This window comes from Xiphophorus hellerii, chromosome 2 (genome assembly GCF_003331165.1).
Source record: "Xiphophorus hellerii strain 12219 chromosome 2, Xiphophorus_hellerii-4.1, whole genome shotgun sequence".
Classification (NCBI taxonomy): Eukaryota; Metazoa; Chordata; class Actinopteri; order Cyprinodontiformes; family Poeciliidae; genus Xiphophorus; species Xiphophorus hellerii.
In genome coordinates this window covers 14,669,216-14,684,881 of record NC_045673.1, presented here as the reverse complement: position 1 = coordinate 14,684,881, position 15,666 = coordinate 14,669,216, and the positions used below count along the sequence as shown (strand labels likewise).

The following is a 15,666-nucleotide window of genomic DNA, read 5'->3' as shown; positions in this document are numbered from 1 at the left end:
CAACTCTGTAAATGCTTCACTGAACCTCTGTGTGTTGCTCCTCACAGCTGAGAATGCAAACTGCTCTCAAAAGGAGGATGAGACTCTAATTGAGTGAGACAAGTGTTTACAGTCTCAAATCTCAACCGCATCCCCTCCTCTCTCAACCCATCCCTCCTCCCCAAACTCCAGTAATTGTACTCTTAGATATACCATTTGGACTGCTGAGAAACACTCCTACAGAGGGATTACAAAGAGATGAGAACTTGGCACGAGCTTGCTTTTGTTGCCTAATGTAACAGTGTGACAGAGCAAAGCTAACGATGCTTCTCTGTGGATGTTTGCCATGGCAAACGCCTGAGCAGCTGGTTTCTCACCCTTCTAGCGACTTGCCACACTGAGCACTGTTTGCGCTGGTTTTGCACAATGCTGTTTAATAATTGCAGCCACATTTTTTTGAAGTAGATTTTATTTAATTGCCGGGAAATTTGTTAAAACTATTAATCTCTTTTTACAAGTTATACATATTTTCTGAGTTGAAAACAGTCAAAGCATGGAGGCAAATGGAGACTGTCTGCTCGCAGCTGTTTCTGCTAATGTAAAGCAAAACGGCTGTTGGCAGACATAAAAGGGATTGATACTCTCCTCTAACTCTTGGCAAGAAAGCAAATGCGAGTATTTCTCAACATGTGAAATTATTTCTTAAATGTTAGATTACTGTTTACACCAACCCACCAGTGTAGTGGTTCAAATAGTTCAGATTTATAGGTCACCAAACTGCGATTCATTTTACCCAGATGTAATCGCTGTCGGCTTCATTCAGAGATTAACCCAGTCGCATCCAACCCAGTCTGTTCTTTTAAGTGTCCTTGTGGTGTGATCCAATGAGTCATATGGGCTGCTAACGCTAATGGCTTCCATCAGGCTGACTGGGGCTGGTGATGAGGCAGCAAAATGTGCGGCAACGCTGGCGAAGCGTCACCCTGGTGGACTCGAAACCGAATCTTTGAGGCCAGTCATCACTTCAGAACTTCAAAGCAGCAGTTGGACAAGAGGGCTGCGAAACAGTGTGGGACTTCAGAGATTAGGGCAACAAACATAATGTGCAGTTGAGGTTTGCTGTTTTTCTGTGGGCTTGCTTATTCATCTTTAACTTTTTATAGTCTGCTGAGCATGTCCGAGGTTAGTCCCTCAAACAGAGACCCCACATAACAAAATGCACAAGAAACCTATGAGACTTGGGATTTTTTTAAAGATGACTTGTGTTTAATTTAAGGCCATAAAATTAAAAATTAAAAGACTACAAATGAGACAATTTATTTAGCTCATGCAAGAAGGCTTCACTTCAAACAGAAAATATCCCTATTATTGTTGCAAGGCTCCGGACCACAGTAGAGCCTAGCAGTGTTCTCTCAGTCCTCGAGCTAATTAAAGTGATTGTGCACCAGGACCGAGCTGACTGGAGTTTTCTCTCTATCCGTCTTTCTGTGTGTTGCGTTGACAGCATGATTGCATGTTAATATGTGTGTCTGTTGTCACATATAACTTATGTGTTTTAAATTAACAGCAGTACCATGCTGATCTCAATGCAGCTCTTTTTAACTATTAGATTCGGCCTAAAAAAAGACCTGGAAAGAAATTTTTTATTGTATTTGTACTTAATATTTATTTCACCAAGAAAATTCCATTGAGATTAAAAATATCTTGCAAAGGAATCCTGGCCAAGGCTGACAGCAGGACACAGAGGACACAGAGAGATGCTAAAATGCCTTTAGGAAACTGTGCTACAACCCACTGTTCTGTAATTATTGCACCAAAACTACACAACTTTGACTCAGGCATCTGGTTTTCTACACAAGGGGAGATAAAGACCCTCTTGCAGAGTCATTTGACTTCTTCTTTTCTAAATACATGTTAAAGCATACAAACTTTAGTTAAATTGAATAAATTTCTCCTCTGCAATCTTGATTATAAAGTTAAACTTATAATCTGGTGTCTATGAATGAAGGAAAATGGGACAAAATGGATATAATTGCATCAGTCTTATTGTTTTTATGCATTTTCATATTTAAATCTAAATTAACATGTCTTCACAGAGAAATGTTTGTAGAAAAATACAACCAATGCATTTTCTCCAAGTGTCTCACTGTACATCTGATAATCTACAAATACGGTAAAATACTGCAGGTTACAGGACAAATGTATGGTGCACAAATAAAGTCCAACTAAAACAGTGACAGCGTACCTTGGGTAGATCCTTCGATAACTGGACATACCATGCAAATCTGTTTTTAAGAACAAGCAGCAAATCTTGATTCTGATCAGCAGCATCTTTTGACACGGTTCTTTTGGTTTATTTGCCCTTCCCCACACACACATCCACAGCCCAAATGGATTGTTATTCCAGCAAATTAAATTATTGTGTGTCCTTTATGCATCTCTGTGCACAGCATGTATTCCTCATCCTAAAATCTTCTTTCTCTAATGTGTCTTTGTTGCCATCTTTGACTGGGAGGTTTCATCATGTCACACCCATAGTTGATCATAGAAATGATGCCACTGTAGTACCCGTCTTACATTTGCAGTTACTATGTATTAGCATAAACTGACTTCTGATGCTGAAACAAAAGGGCCTGTATGGTGAACTGTAATTGATCCTTATGTCTCTCTGCCCCTTGATGAATGCCCTAGGTACTGCGTGGAGCTCAGTTGATAGCCGTTGCTTCAGCCGATGGAGGAGCCACGGCAGTAGAGGGGTCCGCCCTCCCACCTGACATCCAAGTGCAGTACGTGCAGCTAGCTCCTGTTTCAGATCACGCAGCGGCTGTGCAGGTAAAACAACAAATCAAACTCTTTTAGACTCTTACATTCATTTTCACATGCTTGTTTATTGCAGGGAAGCGTTGCAGTTTGTAGACCTTTAAGTACATATTGCAGTATCTGAGGCTCATTCATAACCTAAACTTACTTCACCAGACAAAGTTGCATACTGCCAGTAACTTGATAGCGGTTGTGAAACAGAGTTACAATGACAGGCAGAAATATTGCAGTGTTTAAATATCATGAGCTCTTGTGGCGTGATATGTTATTGCACCCCTAATGGGTGTGAAAAAGTCGCTGGTCGTAAAGCACTAAAATGGTACCAGTCCAGCTTTCATCCTTTAAACATATCGGAACTTTTTAAAGCTAGTAAGACTTTTGTTCGTTCCTCATTAAAAAAATAAATAAAATAAATCATGTTCACATAAGTAATCTAGAGACGTACAAGAAAAGGGTAAATACACCTCTCTGTTAGGGACTTCACCAAAACCCAATTCAAATGAATGCACAATTTGCTTGTCAGGGTTGCTTTTCTAACCCAGACCAAGACCACAATAGAACAGTGGATCACAAAAACTAGTGTTGGTTGTTGCAATAAAATGCTGACAGGAAGCAATTGTTAACAAAACGACTGACAAAAGAAGACTCAGAAAAGTCATAATTTAAAGTGTCACTACGCTAGGCACACACATTCTGCGTAACCTTCACAGCTTTAGTCGAGTAGAAAGCTCTAAAGCTCTTCCCAACTGTTAGATTGTTATAATATAAGCAGCTGCAGGAATCACACCTTGAAGGTTGTTGATGCATGAGAGTTTAGAGTTGGCAATTTCACCATCTGATGTAGTTTTTCCAGACTGTTGGACAACCAGTAATTAAATTTAAAGAAGTACTGAGTCTCATGGTGTGATACAAGAAAAAGGGTAGTAATTAGTAAAATGCCCAAAATCCCCCCTATGATTGAACTGATTAAGCAACAACCACATTTTGGATCAGGATAGTGTTCAGGCGCATGGGGGCTTGCCTTTGAAGTGGTCATTTAAACTCTGCAAGAGATTTAAAGCAACAGCACAATCCCATTGTTCTTTCTTCTTTTCTTTTCCCTAAATATACCAAGGATTGCGTTTCATTTTTCTTCTTGCTGCGGTGTCTTTCCCTTTAAATGTAAGCTCAGATGGTTTCCTTCAAGTTCTTCAATAAATGAACTGTTTGTTGCCTTGTCATTACATAAGCAAAAGAAAAACTGTAGATGATTTATGATTGTTTGAAAAGGCCTTTTTGGTACTGATAAGAATCTCCTTGCATTCCCAGATAATATTTACCTTCTTTTAAGAAATAGGCTACAGACTCCAAATGTGTTGTCCAGCCATGCTTGCAAATTAGGAATTTCCCATGTAGGACCTCGCCCAGTTCATATGAGCCCCTTTTGTTGTCCTTCTGTTGTCCAGAGTTGGCTAGGTAATTTGTTCCATGATTTTGTGAGTGGGAGATAGATGAATTGATTGTGTCTTTTGGGAGTAGATTACTGATATCCTTTAAGTGTCCTTCTCATCAAAAATATTTAGGCTCCTTGAGCCCTTTCCTATTTTGTCACATTGCAACCACAAACTTCAATTTACTTTTATTAGATTTTTATGTGATAAACCAACACAAGGTGGTGCAATACTGTGAATTAGAAGGAATAGCACTCTTTTAATTTTTGTTTTTATTTAACAATCATTTAGATTCCTTTAAGTGACTGCCACATAATAAATGTGGGAGGAAAGGATTGCCTTAAGAAGTCACCCAATTAAGACATAAAGTCCAGCAGTGTGTAATGCATTTTAAACCACAGTATAAATTTAGTTGTTCTATGAATGCCTCAGAGCTTTGTTAGAGACCATTAAGGCATTTCTCCACTGGCAAGTCGCACTCTAACCAGTTAATGTGCGGTTAAGTTCTACCCCAGTTGTGAGCGTCTCCATTACGGTCTTTTCCTGTCTATTGTGGGCATTCATATGGGAATCCGGGGGGGGGGGGGGCGCGTGAACACACATGAGTTGTGGTTGACTCTTTGATGATTTTTCTAGCAACACTCAGCAATCGAGAACAAATTGTAAAAATGACTCTTAGGGTACAAATGGCTAATCTCAGAACTATACTGACAGGCTGGGCAAACCAATCGGACAATCGACCAAGAGCTCATTGGAAGATCTTTAGGAAGTGGAGAAGGCCACAGCTCAGTTTGGAGACTTTTTGAATCAGACAATTATTAGCTGTGCAAATCTGTCCTCTATTTAGGTGTGTTAAGAAGATGATCATTGTCATTGAAAGCCAAATTAAAAAGTTTTTCTGGCTGTGTGCCTTAAGCCCCATGGTGGGCTGCAAACATGGAAGAAGGTAGTTTGATCAAATGAGACCAAAATTGAACTTTTTTAGTGACAAGCTTTATTTTGCAAATGATTGACGCTCCCAAACTCACTGAACACACCATTCCTGTGATAAAACATGGTGTTGGAAGCAACATGCTGTAATGACAGGGAAGCTGGTCAGAGTTGAAAGATTGTTGGAGCTAAATGCAGGACACTCCCAAAAGAAAACCTGCAGCTCTGGCTATATAATAATTCATATTTGGGCAGAGATTCACCTTTGACCAGGACAACAACCTAAACAGTACAGCCAGAGCTGCAACAGAATAGTTTAGATCAAAGCAAGTTCATGCGTTGGAACAGCCCAGCCAAAGTCCAGACCTAAATCTACTTAAGAATTTTTGGCAAATCTAAAAAAAAAAAAATAATCTCCACAGATGCTATCCGTGAAATTTGACTGAGCTTGAGCTTCTTTGTAAAAAAGAAGGGACAAAGACTTCAGTCCGTGGCTGGTAAAGCTAGCACAGACAAACTCCAAATGACATACAGCTGTAATTGCAAAGGAATGACTCAAAAGGGGCTGAAAGGAAAAGAACACCATGCTTTTCAGATTTCCAAAAAAGAAGATCTTTTTTTCTTCCACTTCACAATTATATACTATGTTATGTTGGTCTATCACACAAAATCCTAATTAAATTCACAGAAGTTTGTGGTTGTACTAAGATGAAAGGTGTGAATGCTTTTGCAAGGCTCTGTGGAGTGATCACAGACTATGTACTGTGTTCCACCATCTCTGCTTCATGAAGTTTGGCACATTCTCAAATCAAGCAGCTTGTTTGCATAAAAAGAAATGTATTTTTCTTATGTGGGACTGGGTGCAGATCTGAATTGAAATGCACTGATCATTCATCAGTGTGTTTCGATACAAATGGGGCTCAGTAAGGCCATGTGTCTGATAATGTTCAACACTTGATTGTAAAGTGTTCACTGACCAAACAAAATGTAACCTCACTGGAATTAGACCCAGAGCTATAACGATTGTTATCAAAATCCACCCATTTGGGCAAGTTGATTTAATCTTTGGACGGACTTAATAAACAAATAGTAAACGAGTCAGCTGAATGTTTTAATGTTTTTAACAATAGATGGATCTGCCTACCTGGTACCGGGCATGTTGTTCTCACAGCTGGGTTTTGGTATCTTACGGTATCCTCATTGTGGGTTAAAGTTCAGAGAAAGGTTAGCATTGTTCCTTAGTTCACTCTTTAGAGTACTGTTAAATCAAGAGACAAGCTCACATCAGTTTCCAGACATGTGATTGCACTTATTCAACTCACTGAAAAATTACTCACTCTGATGTCTTTGACTCTGCATTTTCCTTTCTTTTTATTTAATTGTTTCCATTACATAGATGAAAAAGGAGCTTACCGGAGAGATATTTTCTGCAGTCCAAAGGCCTTTTCTGCAATCTAGCGATTTTGTCTGGCTAGTTTCTGCCTCATGGTTTATTATCAGCTTGACTGCGGGAAGAATGAGAACTTTAAGAAGGTTTTGAAATCCTGAAAAATAAGCCCCTCTTTCTAATTAGAAACACGTATTTGTCTTCTGGAGATTGACACCAGCCAAGCACATTCACATCACTCAATTTTCAACCAGTCACTGTAGATGCAAATATATGAAGGCACTTCCTATTAAATTGCTTGCGGTAATAAACATATCACACAAAACAGTTAACACATGTTGAGGGTGTTGTAAACATATGTAGTACACACACAATAATCATAATTTCATTGCTAAGGATAACATATGTTCTTCAAATATTAACTTTTGGAGTCCTGAGTCACAGTACTTTGTGTTTTGCTTTGGTGCAGCTGGGTTCGAGTCATAGCTGTTGTGTAGCGACAACATGCTGGGCTGGAGGAAGGATTTTATGCTGCAGGTGTCTTTGAGGAAACGTTTGGCATTAGTTCAAGGAAGGAGTGAGTCACTCGACATGGTCATCATCTAGGACTGAGTCATGAACCTTGATTTAAAAAATAAATACAAGATCACCAGACATTACTCTGTCTGAAATAGACGCACTAATCAAAGTTCCAATGCTCTTTTTTTTCACCAGACAATATTAATTTAGGCTTTTCAGAATTTTTCTGTAAGAAGGAACTAAAACATTAAAAAATAAATATTTCAGAGTAATATTTTAAATATTTTCAACTTTAGTGTTGATATGTTAAGGAAGAACAGAATGAAAATAGTTCTCATTTCAAACTGTAAAGAACTTCTTATGTTCATAATCAGCATGGTTAATGTTAAACTTTGTGTGCATTCCTGAGAACGTCGATGTTCACCTTAAATATGAGATTTCCAAAAAGTTAACATATCCAGCATTTTCCAGAAGATTCTGAAAGCTTTAAATGATCAAACCAGAGCAAAGTCACTATATTCTGTTCAGCCTTCCTGTTATCTCTTGAAATAAACTTTTTCCTTTTAAATAGCTTCTTCCTTTTCTGTGCTTCATCTGATTTGATTTCTATCTATGATTTCATTTTACTGCTGATACTGAAAATAGGTCTTATGGGAAAAATGAAAGTGCAGAATGAGTTGCTCTCAGGAGCCTACTCAGTTCTCCACGATACAGTGATGGGATGCCATTTGTACAATAAGTTCCTCCCTATTAAATATTTCACACTTGGCTGTTTGTGGTAATGTAAAAGAGTGGAAGCTATTGCTAAGCAGACTTCAAACCTGAAGAAGAATGGCCACAACTTCTCATAAACATTGAAACTGCCTTTCCAGATGAGCTGAAGCTGTTATATTGGCATTGGGTGGGCCTAACATCGGACTGAACCCAGTGGATTAGAAACGGGACGTCACCCAAGTCATGTGTATGAAGGCAGATGATCGAATACCTCTGGCAATGCCGTGTTTCTGTTGTTGTTCATCTGCAGTTGTGTTGAGCCAATCTTCTTATTTTTATTATGCCTCGGATCTCAGGAGGAAATCTTACATTTGACTGAGGGTGTCGTTTTTCTTTTAAACCTTGATTATAAAAATCCATCCCTAATTTTTCGCTAGAGCCGTCTTTTGTATTTTGTGCCGACAAAAACTTTTTTCCATCATTGGCACTTAAAAACTCTTAAAAACGTTTTTTTTCACTAAATAAAATCTGACACATGGTCTCGTTTGACAACAGAACATGTGTTTACCACACCAACATTCTTTGTGCTCATCTGAGATGAGCTCATTTCCAGAAAACGCTGGAAGTTTCTCCACATAATTACATATGCACGTTTTGCTTCGATGTTGCCTAATTCATTTTCGTGTTACATTTTTGTGTAACATGAGACACAGCACACACAACAAACCTTGTTGACTGACAAGTGTTTTCTAAGGTGCTCCTGAGCCTTAAGGTCTGTGCATCCAGCAGTGGTTTCCAGCTTTGTAGAGCTTTTTTGTTTTTTTTGATTAACTGTGATCTTGGTCTTTATTTGGAATCAGCTTTGATTCAGAGCAGTATGCTACATAAATAATATTTTAACTGCAGCATCTCAATGTTTTCCTCATCAACAACACTTCCTCTTTCTGTTTTTCTCCCTCTGTTTCACAGGCTGCTGAACTGGCACCGGCTTTGCAGGCTGAGATGGAGGTGAAAGAAGCCATCCAGGGTGCCATCCATGGAGACAATGGCGAGGTTGTCCAGATTGTCAGCTCTGTGGCCACCTGAGATCTCATTTGATACATCGCAGACCTGAACTCTGCCATGCAGCATGGCCCAGTGTGTCTCTGTGGAAAAGTCTGACAAGCAATCAAGCTAGAAAGTTTCTTAAGGTCACTGATGAAACAGAGAGAAAGAATTATTCCTTTTTTTTTCTTTGCAAACTGCTGGATTTTTTTTTTTTTTACACCAAGTGGTATACAATGAGATGATATTTTTAAGAAGTCGTTACACTCCCAGATCAACAGTGGTCATTGTTGCACTTTTATAACCAGAAGGACCTGGACTACTGTCGGGACATGGAGGAGGTTCAGTATGCTGTTATTTCATCAGCTTTAGAAAAATCTCATATAATTAATATTTGGCTTTGCTTATCCTTACTTGCCCCAGTGTACGCCAATGGAAAGGTGGATGTAGATAAGGACAGCTACTCTTGTTTGTATGAAATCGCTTGTCCTTCACAACAATTCAGTCCACACTATGTCTCCCAGGATGTGAGCTGAACCTTTCTTGGCTTTGTCTGATTTGTTTTCATATCTCCACAGTCTTAGATTTTTGTTTTCCTTGTGTTATTTATGTAATTGTTACACCATGTAAAATTTGAGAAGCTTTAATTTTAGAGAAAACCATAAATAGAAGAGACAGTACTGGGGTAGACAGGACATAAAGCTTGTTGACATCCACGGAAACCCTAAAGTTGTTTATTTGTCTCAGTTTTGTCTGTATGACAGATCCACTTTTGCGAATAAAACATGTTTGTGGCCACCATAAAAAAGTGCTTTTATTTATTTTTTGGTCTTTATCATCTCAATTACCATCTATTTGCCTTCAAAGTTCTATTACGTCCACTGTGGAAAGACAATTGAAGTCTCCCTGAGTTGATCGTTTCGGTTTGAGGTTGTTGAGGTTACATGTTGAGCTAATTTATCCTGTTTTTGAAGTATACATGAATCATTTTAGCTTCAGTTACCATAAGAATAGGCTACTGTACTTTTAAGAGTCCTGACACAAAAAGAATGCAGCAAAATAAGCTCAGCACAATTTTTGTTCAGAGTGTAATTAATGCTTCTCTTGTTATTGTTTATGAACTATAATTACATTCCTAGAAATGCATTTCTGCTACAGTTTTGTATAAACATAGAGGATGTGTTGTATTTGAGAGAATTTTCCCTAATGATGTATACATACATCACATACATAATTCAGAGAGGGCAGAGATAAGAGAGACACTTCAAGACTGTATGTGTTGCTGTGAGCATGTTTCCCATGCTCAGTGTGATGTAATGGTGTATTTTGGATTGAGGATGTGAACCAGGCGACAAAATGAACTTGATAAAACAACATCTTTGGTCTTGGCTGCTTTCTTTTGTTTCCTTTGAGTCTGGTGTAGCTGTCTCTCACTCCCTTTAAAAGCTTTCTTCACTGCATCTACTTTGTTTTTTTTCCACTCCCACTGAACTTGCGTTTTCACCTCTCTCCCCCCTTTGGAAGTCCTGTTAAAGTCCATTTACTCCCCTTTTAAAATTGTATGCAAAGCCGGGCTAATATTTCATAGGATGGTCCATGGGGTATGCCTTGCCGTAGCTGAGTTGAAATGTTGTAGCCTTGCCAGAAAGTTCTCCATTAAATCTTGTTCTTGGAAAGGAAGAGACACGACTCTTCAATTTTACAACCCTTGGCCGAGTCCAGGAGCACGACTGGTTACTATGGTAAAAGGCCCTCTGCTTGGCTGCCTCCAAGAGAACATGCAGAAAACAAGAATGAGTGATGGATGGAAAGATGAAGTATTTTGGAGAAGAGGGAGCAGAGTGGTGGAACGAGACTAGGCAGGTTATCCTTTCCTTCCTCATGCAACATGCATACTGCTCCCCTTTACGTGACTTCAACTGCATGTCTAGTCTTGCTCAAGCTTTTAACGGCGTCAGATGAGGTACCACAGGATATACAGACGTGAGTGACCATATTTACTGGATTAAGAAAAAATAAATCTAAATTCTATTTTTCTTTAATGTCAGAAAAAGTAGTCGTTTTGTTTTTTTCTTGTGCAGACCACCCTCCCCAGGACCACTGGTAAATCCATTACAGTCGAATTACAAAAATAATTCACACAGAATGTTGGATTTAAACAAAAAAGAAAAACGGCTACCTTAAAGTAAATTTTAAAGTAAACTTTCAACTGAAACATAGTATGTAATAAAATGAAAGAAAGCATGTGAGTCAATGGAAGCCAGTTGTATGACTTGGCTTTGGAGAAACAGTCGATGAATTGTGGGATTGAGTCTTGAGAGCCCAAAACAGACCGACAGAAAATCCTAAACATATTCAGGACAGGTGAGCAGAGTGAAAGGTTGGAGCTAGAGATTTAACTATCAGAGTTTTTTGACCCATTTGCAGTCCAGGCTTCTATAAACCTTTGACCTGCTGATGATTCAGATTTCTCTGTAAGAACTATAATAGAAGAGAAACTGCACACCTGAATGAACCACAACACAAAGAACTGTGGCATCATTTTTCACCAAGTGTCCAGACTGAGGACCCTCGTTATCAGCAAGGCAATTGCCAACATTTTCTCTGTAAAAGAGAAGAAGGAGATACTACTGTGTCAGATGCACAATAAACAAACTAAGTTTGTCTGACTCAAAAATGTATAGAAATATATATTTTTTATATTTTTAGATGATTAAAATAAAAATAAAATAAATTACCTAAAACAATAAAAACTGCTACAGGACCCCAAAGGCAAGATGTTAAAATTCAGTCCTCAAGGGCCACTGTCCTGCAGTTTTTAGATGTGCCTCAGGTGCAAAACACTGGAATGAAATGGCTGAATTACCTCCTTCTTGTGTAGATCAGTTCTCCAGAGCCTTGCTAATGACCTAATTATTCTTTTCAGGTGTGGTGCAGCAGAGGCACATCTAAAAGTTGCAGAACACCGGAAGAAAGACAAGGTTAATTATAGCTCTCATCTAATTTCACATTATTCAAGTAGCACTGTTTGCATAATATCTTGTGCATAAAATACAGTGGTGGACATGAGAAACCAATTATTTTTTAACACTCGTTCCCTCAGGGCGTTAAAAGTTCCCTCTAAAATATAGCACATTAAAAAATGATTTAAAAAATCAGAATGTCCATATTTTTGGTAAAACAAAACAAGATATATTAAAAGATACATTTGTTTAAATAAAATAACGTAGAGAAAAAAAAAACATTTGCACAAATGCAGTTTTAATCTCAGAATTTTCTCTTCTAAGCTGATTCACAAAGTTCTCATTTATCATTTTTATGCTTCATTAAATCATTCTCCCCCACACCATAAAACAGAAAAGGGATTTCTGTTTTATGGTTGTCATTGGTGACAGGTTAAGCCTATGTGTGTTTTTCTTCCAATTATTTGTTGTAGCTGCACATTCTTTTCTTTTTAGTACGTTTATACATCGCTGTCTACCTTCTGACAATACTAGCTTGACCTCACAGCAACTGCTCTGGCAATAAACATGCATTACACATCACAACTGACAATCAATGCAGGGATGCGAGGGCCTGATCATAGAAGTGGTCATACAATTGAAAATCGGTCTAATTGGATCTTGAGTGAGCGTGGGAGATACGTGCGTGGTAGCACCTGATAGCTCAATGCCAGTTTCAAAATGCATTTCCAGTTGGAACATATATGAAGGAACAATATCATAGAGGACTTTGGAACCGATGAGAGACTTCAGTACGAGAGTGGGAGTCAGTTCAGTTGTTTATGGATGGATGTAAAAATGCAGGCAGCTGAGTTCTGGAAATAAGAGATGATGCATCAATGTGGCTTCAACGAAGCAAAGGAGAGTTGGAATAACTATTGGGATAACAAGCAAGTATGTGAATAACAGCACTACTGGGTGAAGAAATAGTCAAAAAGAAGTGCACATGCAAAACTGAGTTAGACACTGATATTTTATGTTTTCATTTGGCAGGTGATGCACACAGTGATTTGTAATATTGACCTTGCACTAAGCCAGAGAGGCACAGTACAAGTAAGAGGGCCAAGATGATTATGAAGAATGTGTCAAGAAATGGTTTTGAATGAAAGACTGAGAGCTTGGACAAAAAGAGCGCCCCCCTCCCGATCAGCATGATGTTTGATTACTTTGACTAAACCTATTTAAGCAAAAATAATTTATACCCGTCAGACGAGACAATGAGACTTTCATTTGATTCAGGTCCAAACCTGCAGGACAGTTGCTCTTGAGCACTACAATTGGACACTCCTGCAGTACAGGATACTTCACTATTTGAGTCAGTATATTTCTTTTCTTCATGTAATGTTTTCCCATCACATTGTGGTGCTTTTAATCTAAATGTAATCCATATCCTGCCATGAATGATCCGCATTTAGATAAACTCACAGGGGTGTTCTTGCACTCATTAGTAACCGTGAATTATGATGGACACGGGGCTTTTTAGGCGGACGCGCACGTGAGGCACGCTGGTGACCGTGACACCTGGCAACTATCCTCAGAGTTAGAGTGCTTTTCCTGTAAAAGCGTGCTTTAATTGAAGCTTCAAAGACACGGATGATAATTCACTCAGACAGCGCAGGGAATCCCTCGCCCTGTGAGAAGCAGTAAAAGTCAGAGGAGGGAGTATGGAGTCCAGCTGAAGCAGCCTGGATGGGAGGAACTCCTTCGGCTTTTTGGGGAGCAGATGTGTGCGAGAAGTGGGTTACAGACATCCAGACAGCCGCTACAAAACCCTTCCCGGTCAACGAGAGCCCCTTTTTCCAAAACAAACTGTAAACTTGGCAGCTCGGATTTTTTGCATTTGCGAGATTTTATCGTCTGTGGTAAGTTTAATATAAGTTGTGCGTTTTTTCTGTCTTGCTGAATGATTTGTTGTACTTCGTGTCCTGGATTTGAACCTCCTCACGTGATGGGATGAGGAGGTAACTCTTTCTTGCAGGGAGAGATGACTCCCGATTAGCTTTCCAGCTGCTATCTGTAGGCTGTTTACATTTGGTGCAGATTTCCAGTGTGTCATTGCGTTTTATGTTACACTTGACGTCACTGCACGTCAAAATACAAAAGTCATGCAAGGAGCAGGTGCAGCCTGCCCAGGGCAAGTTAAGATAAACATGCAGTAGGTTTAGTAAGGCCACGCCTACCTGCCTATGTATGTATGTGTGTATGTGTGTATGTGTTAGTTTGTTTATTTATTTGTTTTTACACTAACTTATTAATTGAACATAAACAATGAGATTTTAAAGATGCCTTTCAGTCGGATTTTTCTTTTTTCACTGACAAATGCACAGCTAGGTGATCAAGTTTGGATTCCAACAGTTATTTACGTAAACACAACATTTGCTAAAGAACCCATGAAGAAAAACTGCCAATTCTGCTTTGTGTGTATTTGGGTTAGTGACCTCACAAAAGGCATAAGAGTCAAATCTGTCATCTGGTATTGGTAAACACAATGTAGGGCAACAGTATTTTTCTTCAGAACTGTCTTTCCCTTGTAATTGGTGTTAAGAATAATCAACACTTCTGAAATTATTCATACCTGTGGCACATTTAGATTTACAATCATTTTTATTCAACCAAGAAACCTGGTAAGATGCTGGGCAGATAAATTCATCCTTTGTAAATGTATATGTTCCAAGTCCACTCTCAGTGCACTCCTTGTCAAGTGCCACCAAATTTTTCAATGGATTTTGCTTCACAATCCTGTTAACGATTCAGCTAACCATGCTCCTGCTGCACCTTTTACTACCACACTTTTTCCTTCCACTCTACTTTCTGAGAATATGCTTGGATACAGAATTCTGTGAACAACCAGTTTCTTTAGCAATGATCGTTTGTGGCTTACCCTTCTTGTGAAGGGTGTTTATGACTTCTGTCATGTCCGCAGTCTTTCCCATGATTGTGTAGCCTACTCTCCCAGGCGGAGAGACCAGAGGTTTAGGATACTTTTGCAGTGGTTTTAGTTAATTAGCTGATTAGAGTGTGACGCCATAACTTCCCAATATCTAACATTTTTACAATATTCTAATTTTCTGAGAAACTGAACTGCAGGTTTACATTATCTGTAAGCCATAATCATCAAAATTACAAGAAATAACGGTTTAAAATATTTCTTGATATGTGAAATTAATTTATGTAATATGAGATTCACTTTCTGAAATGAGGGATGAAAACATCAGTTTTTCATAATATTCCTTTTTTTTTTTTTTAGATGTATCTATATTTAGTGTTGATGCTAATTACAGCTTTCAGGCTTTTTGAATTGTCTATGAAACGCAGCATCTCTGAGGCAGATGAAAGTCAAAGGCAGTGAAAGAAAATTGGAAATGCACTAAGTTTTAAATATTGCTATATTTTGGACTTTGAAATTGATACTTTTTAAATATGTTTTTGTCTTCACTATATGTGGAAGGCAACAGTGAGTAGTCCTCTCAAGCTTCCTGACAACTAATTTTATTTTCAGTTGCTTTTTGGCGAGATATAATCTTGTAATCTTCAGAATGTCCAAATTTGTCTGTTAAGCTTAGCTTTGTTGTATAATTTGTTTTCATTTTTGTTTTATCTTTTCAGCTTGTTTAATGATAGACTAATCAAAGGGCAGATGAACTGACACAACTTCCCATGAACCTTCAACATAAAAGTCTTATGCAAAATACGGTATATTGCATACACTACAGCCTTGGGCCTCTGTCTTTTTAAAAACTTATGCTCTTTCTGAAACTCCACCTTCAGGAAGTCATCACATAGCTCCTCTTTTAACCCTTTTACAATGTTTTTACAAGTATTTCACTGAGACGTAGCTTGT

General features: G+C 38.5%; 1 protein-coding gene across 2 annotated transcripts in view; it reads left to right on the top strand.

The window, feature by feature from the left end:
• banp (BTG3 associated nuclear protein) overlaps positions 1 to 10,199 on the top strand; it is a 38,700-nt gene extending 28,501 nt beyond the window's left edge. For both annotated transcript variants that reach the window (XM_032584682.1, XM_032584692.1), the window contains exons 12-13: positions 2,671 to 2,811; positions 8,749 to 10,199. In XM_032584682.1, coding sequence (XP_032440573.1) covers positions 2,671 to 2,811; positions 8,749 to 8,865 — 258 coding nt within the window. In that variant the 3' untranslated portion in view covers positions 8,866 to 10,199. The remainder of the gene's footprint in view (positions 1 to 2,670; positions 2,812 to 8,748) is intronic.
• The last annotated feature ends 5,467 nt before the right edge of the window (positions 10,200 to 15,666 follow it).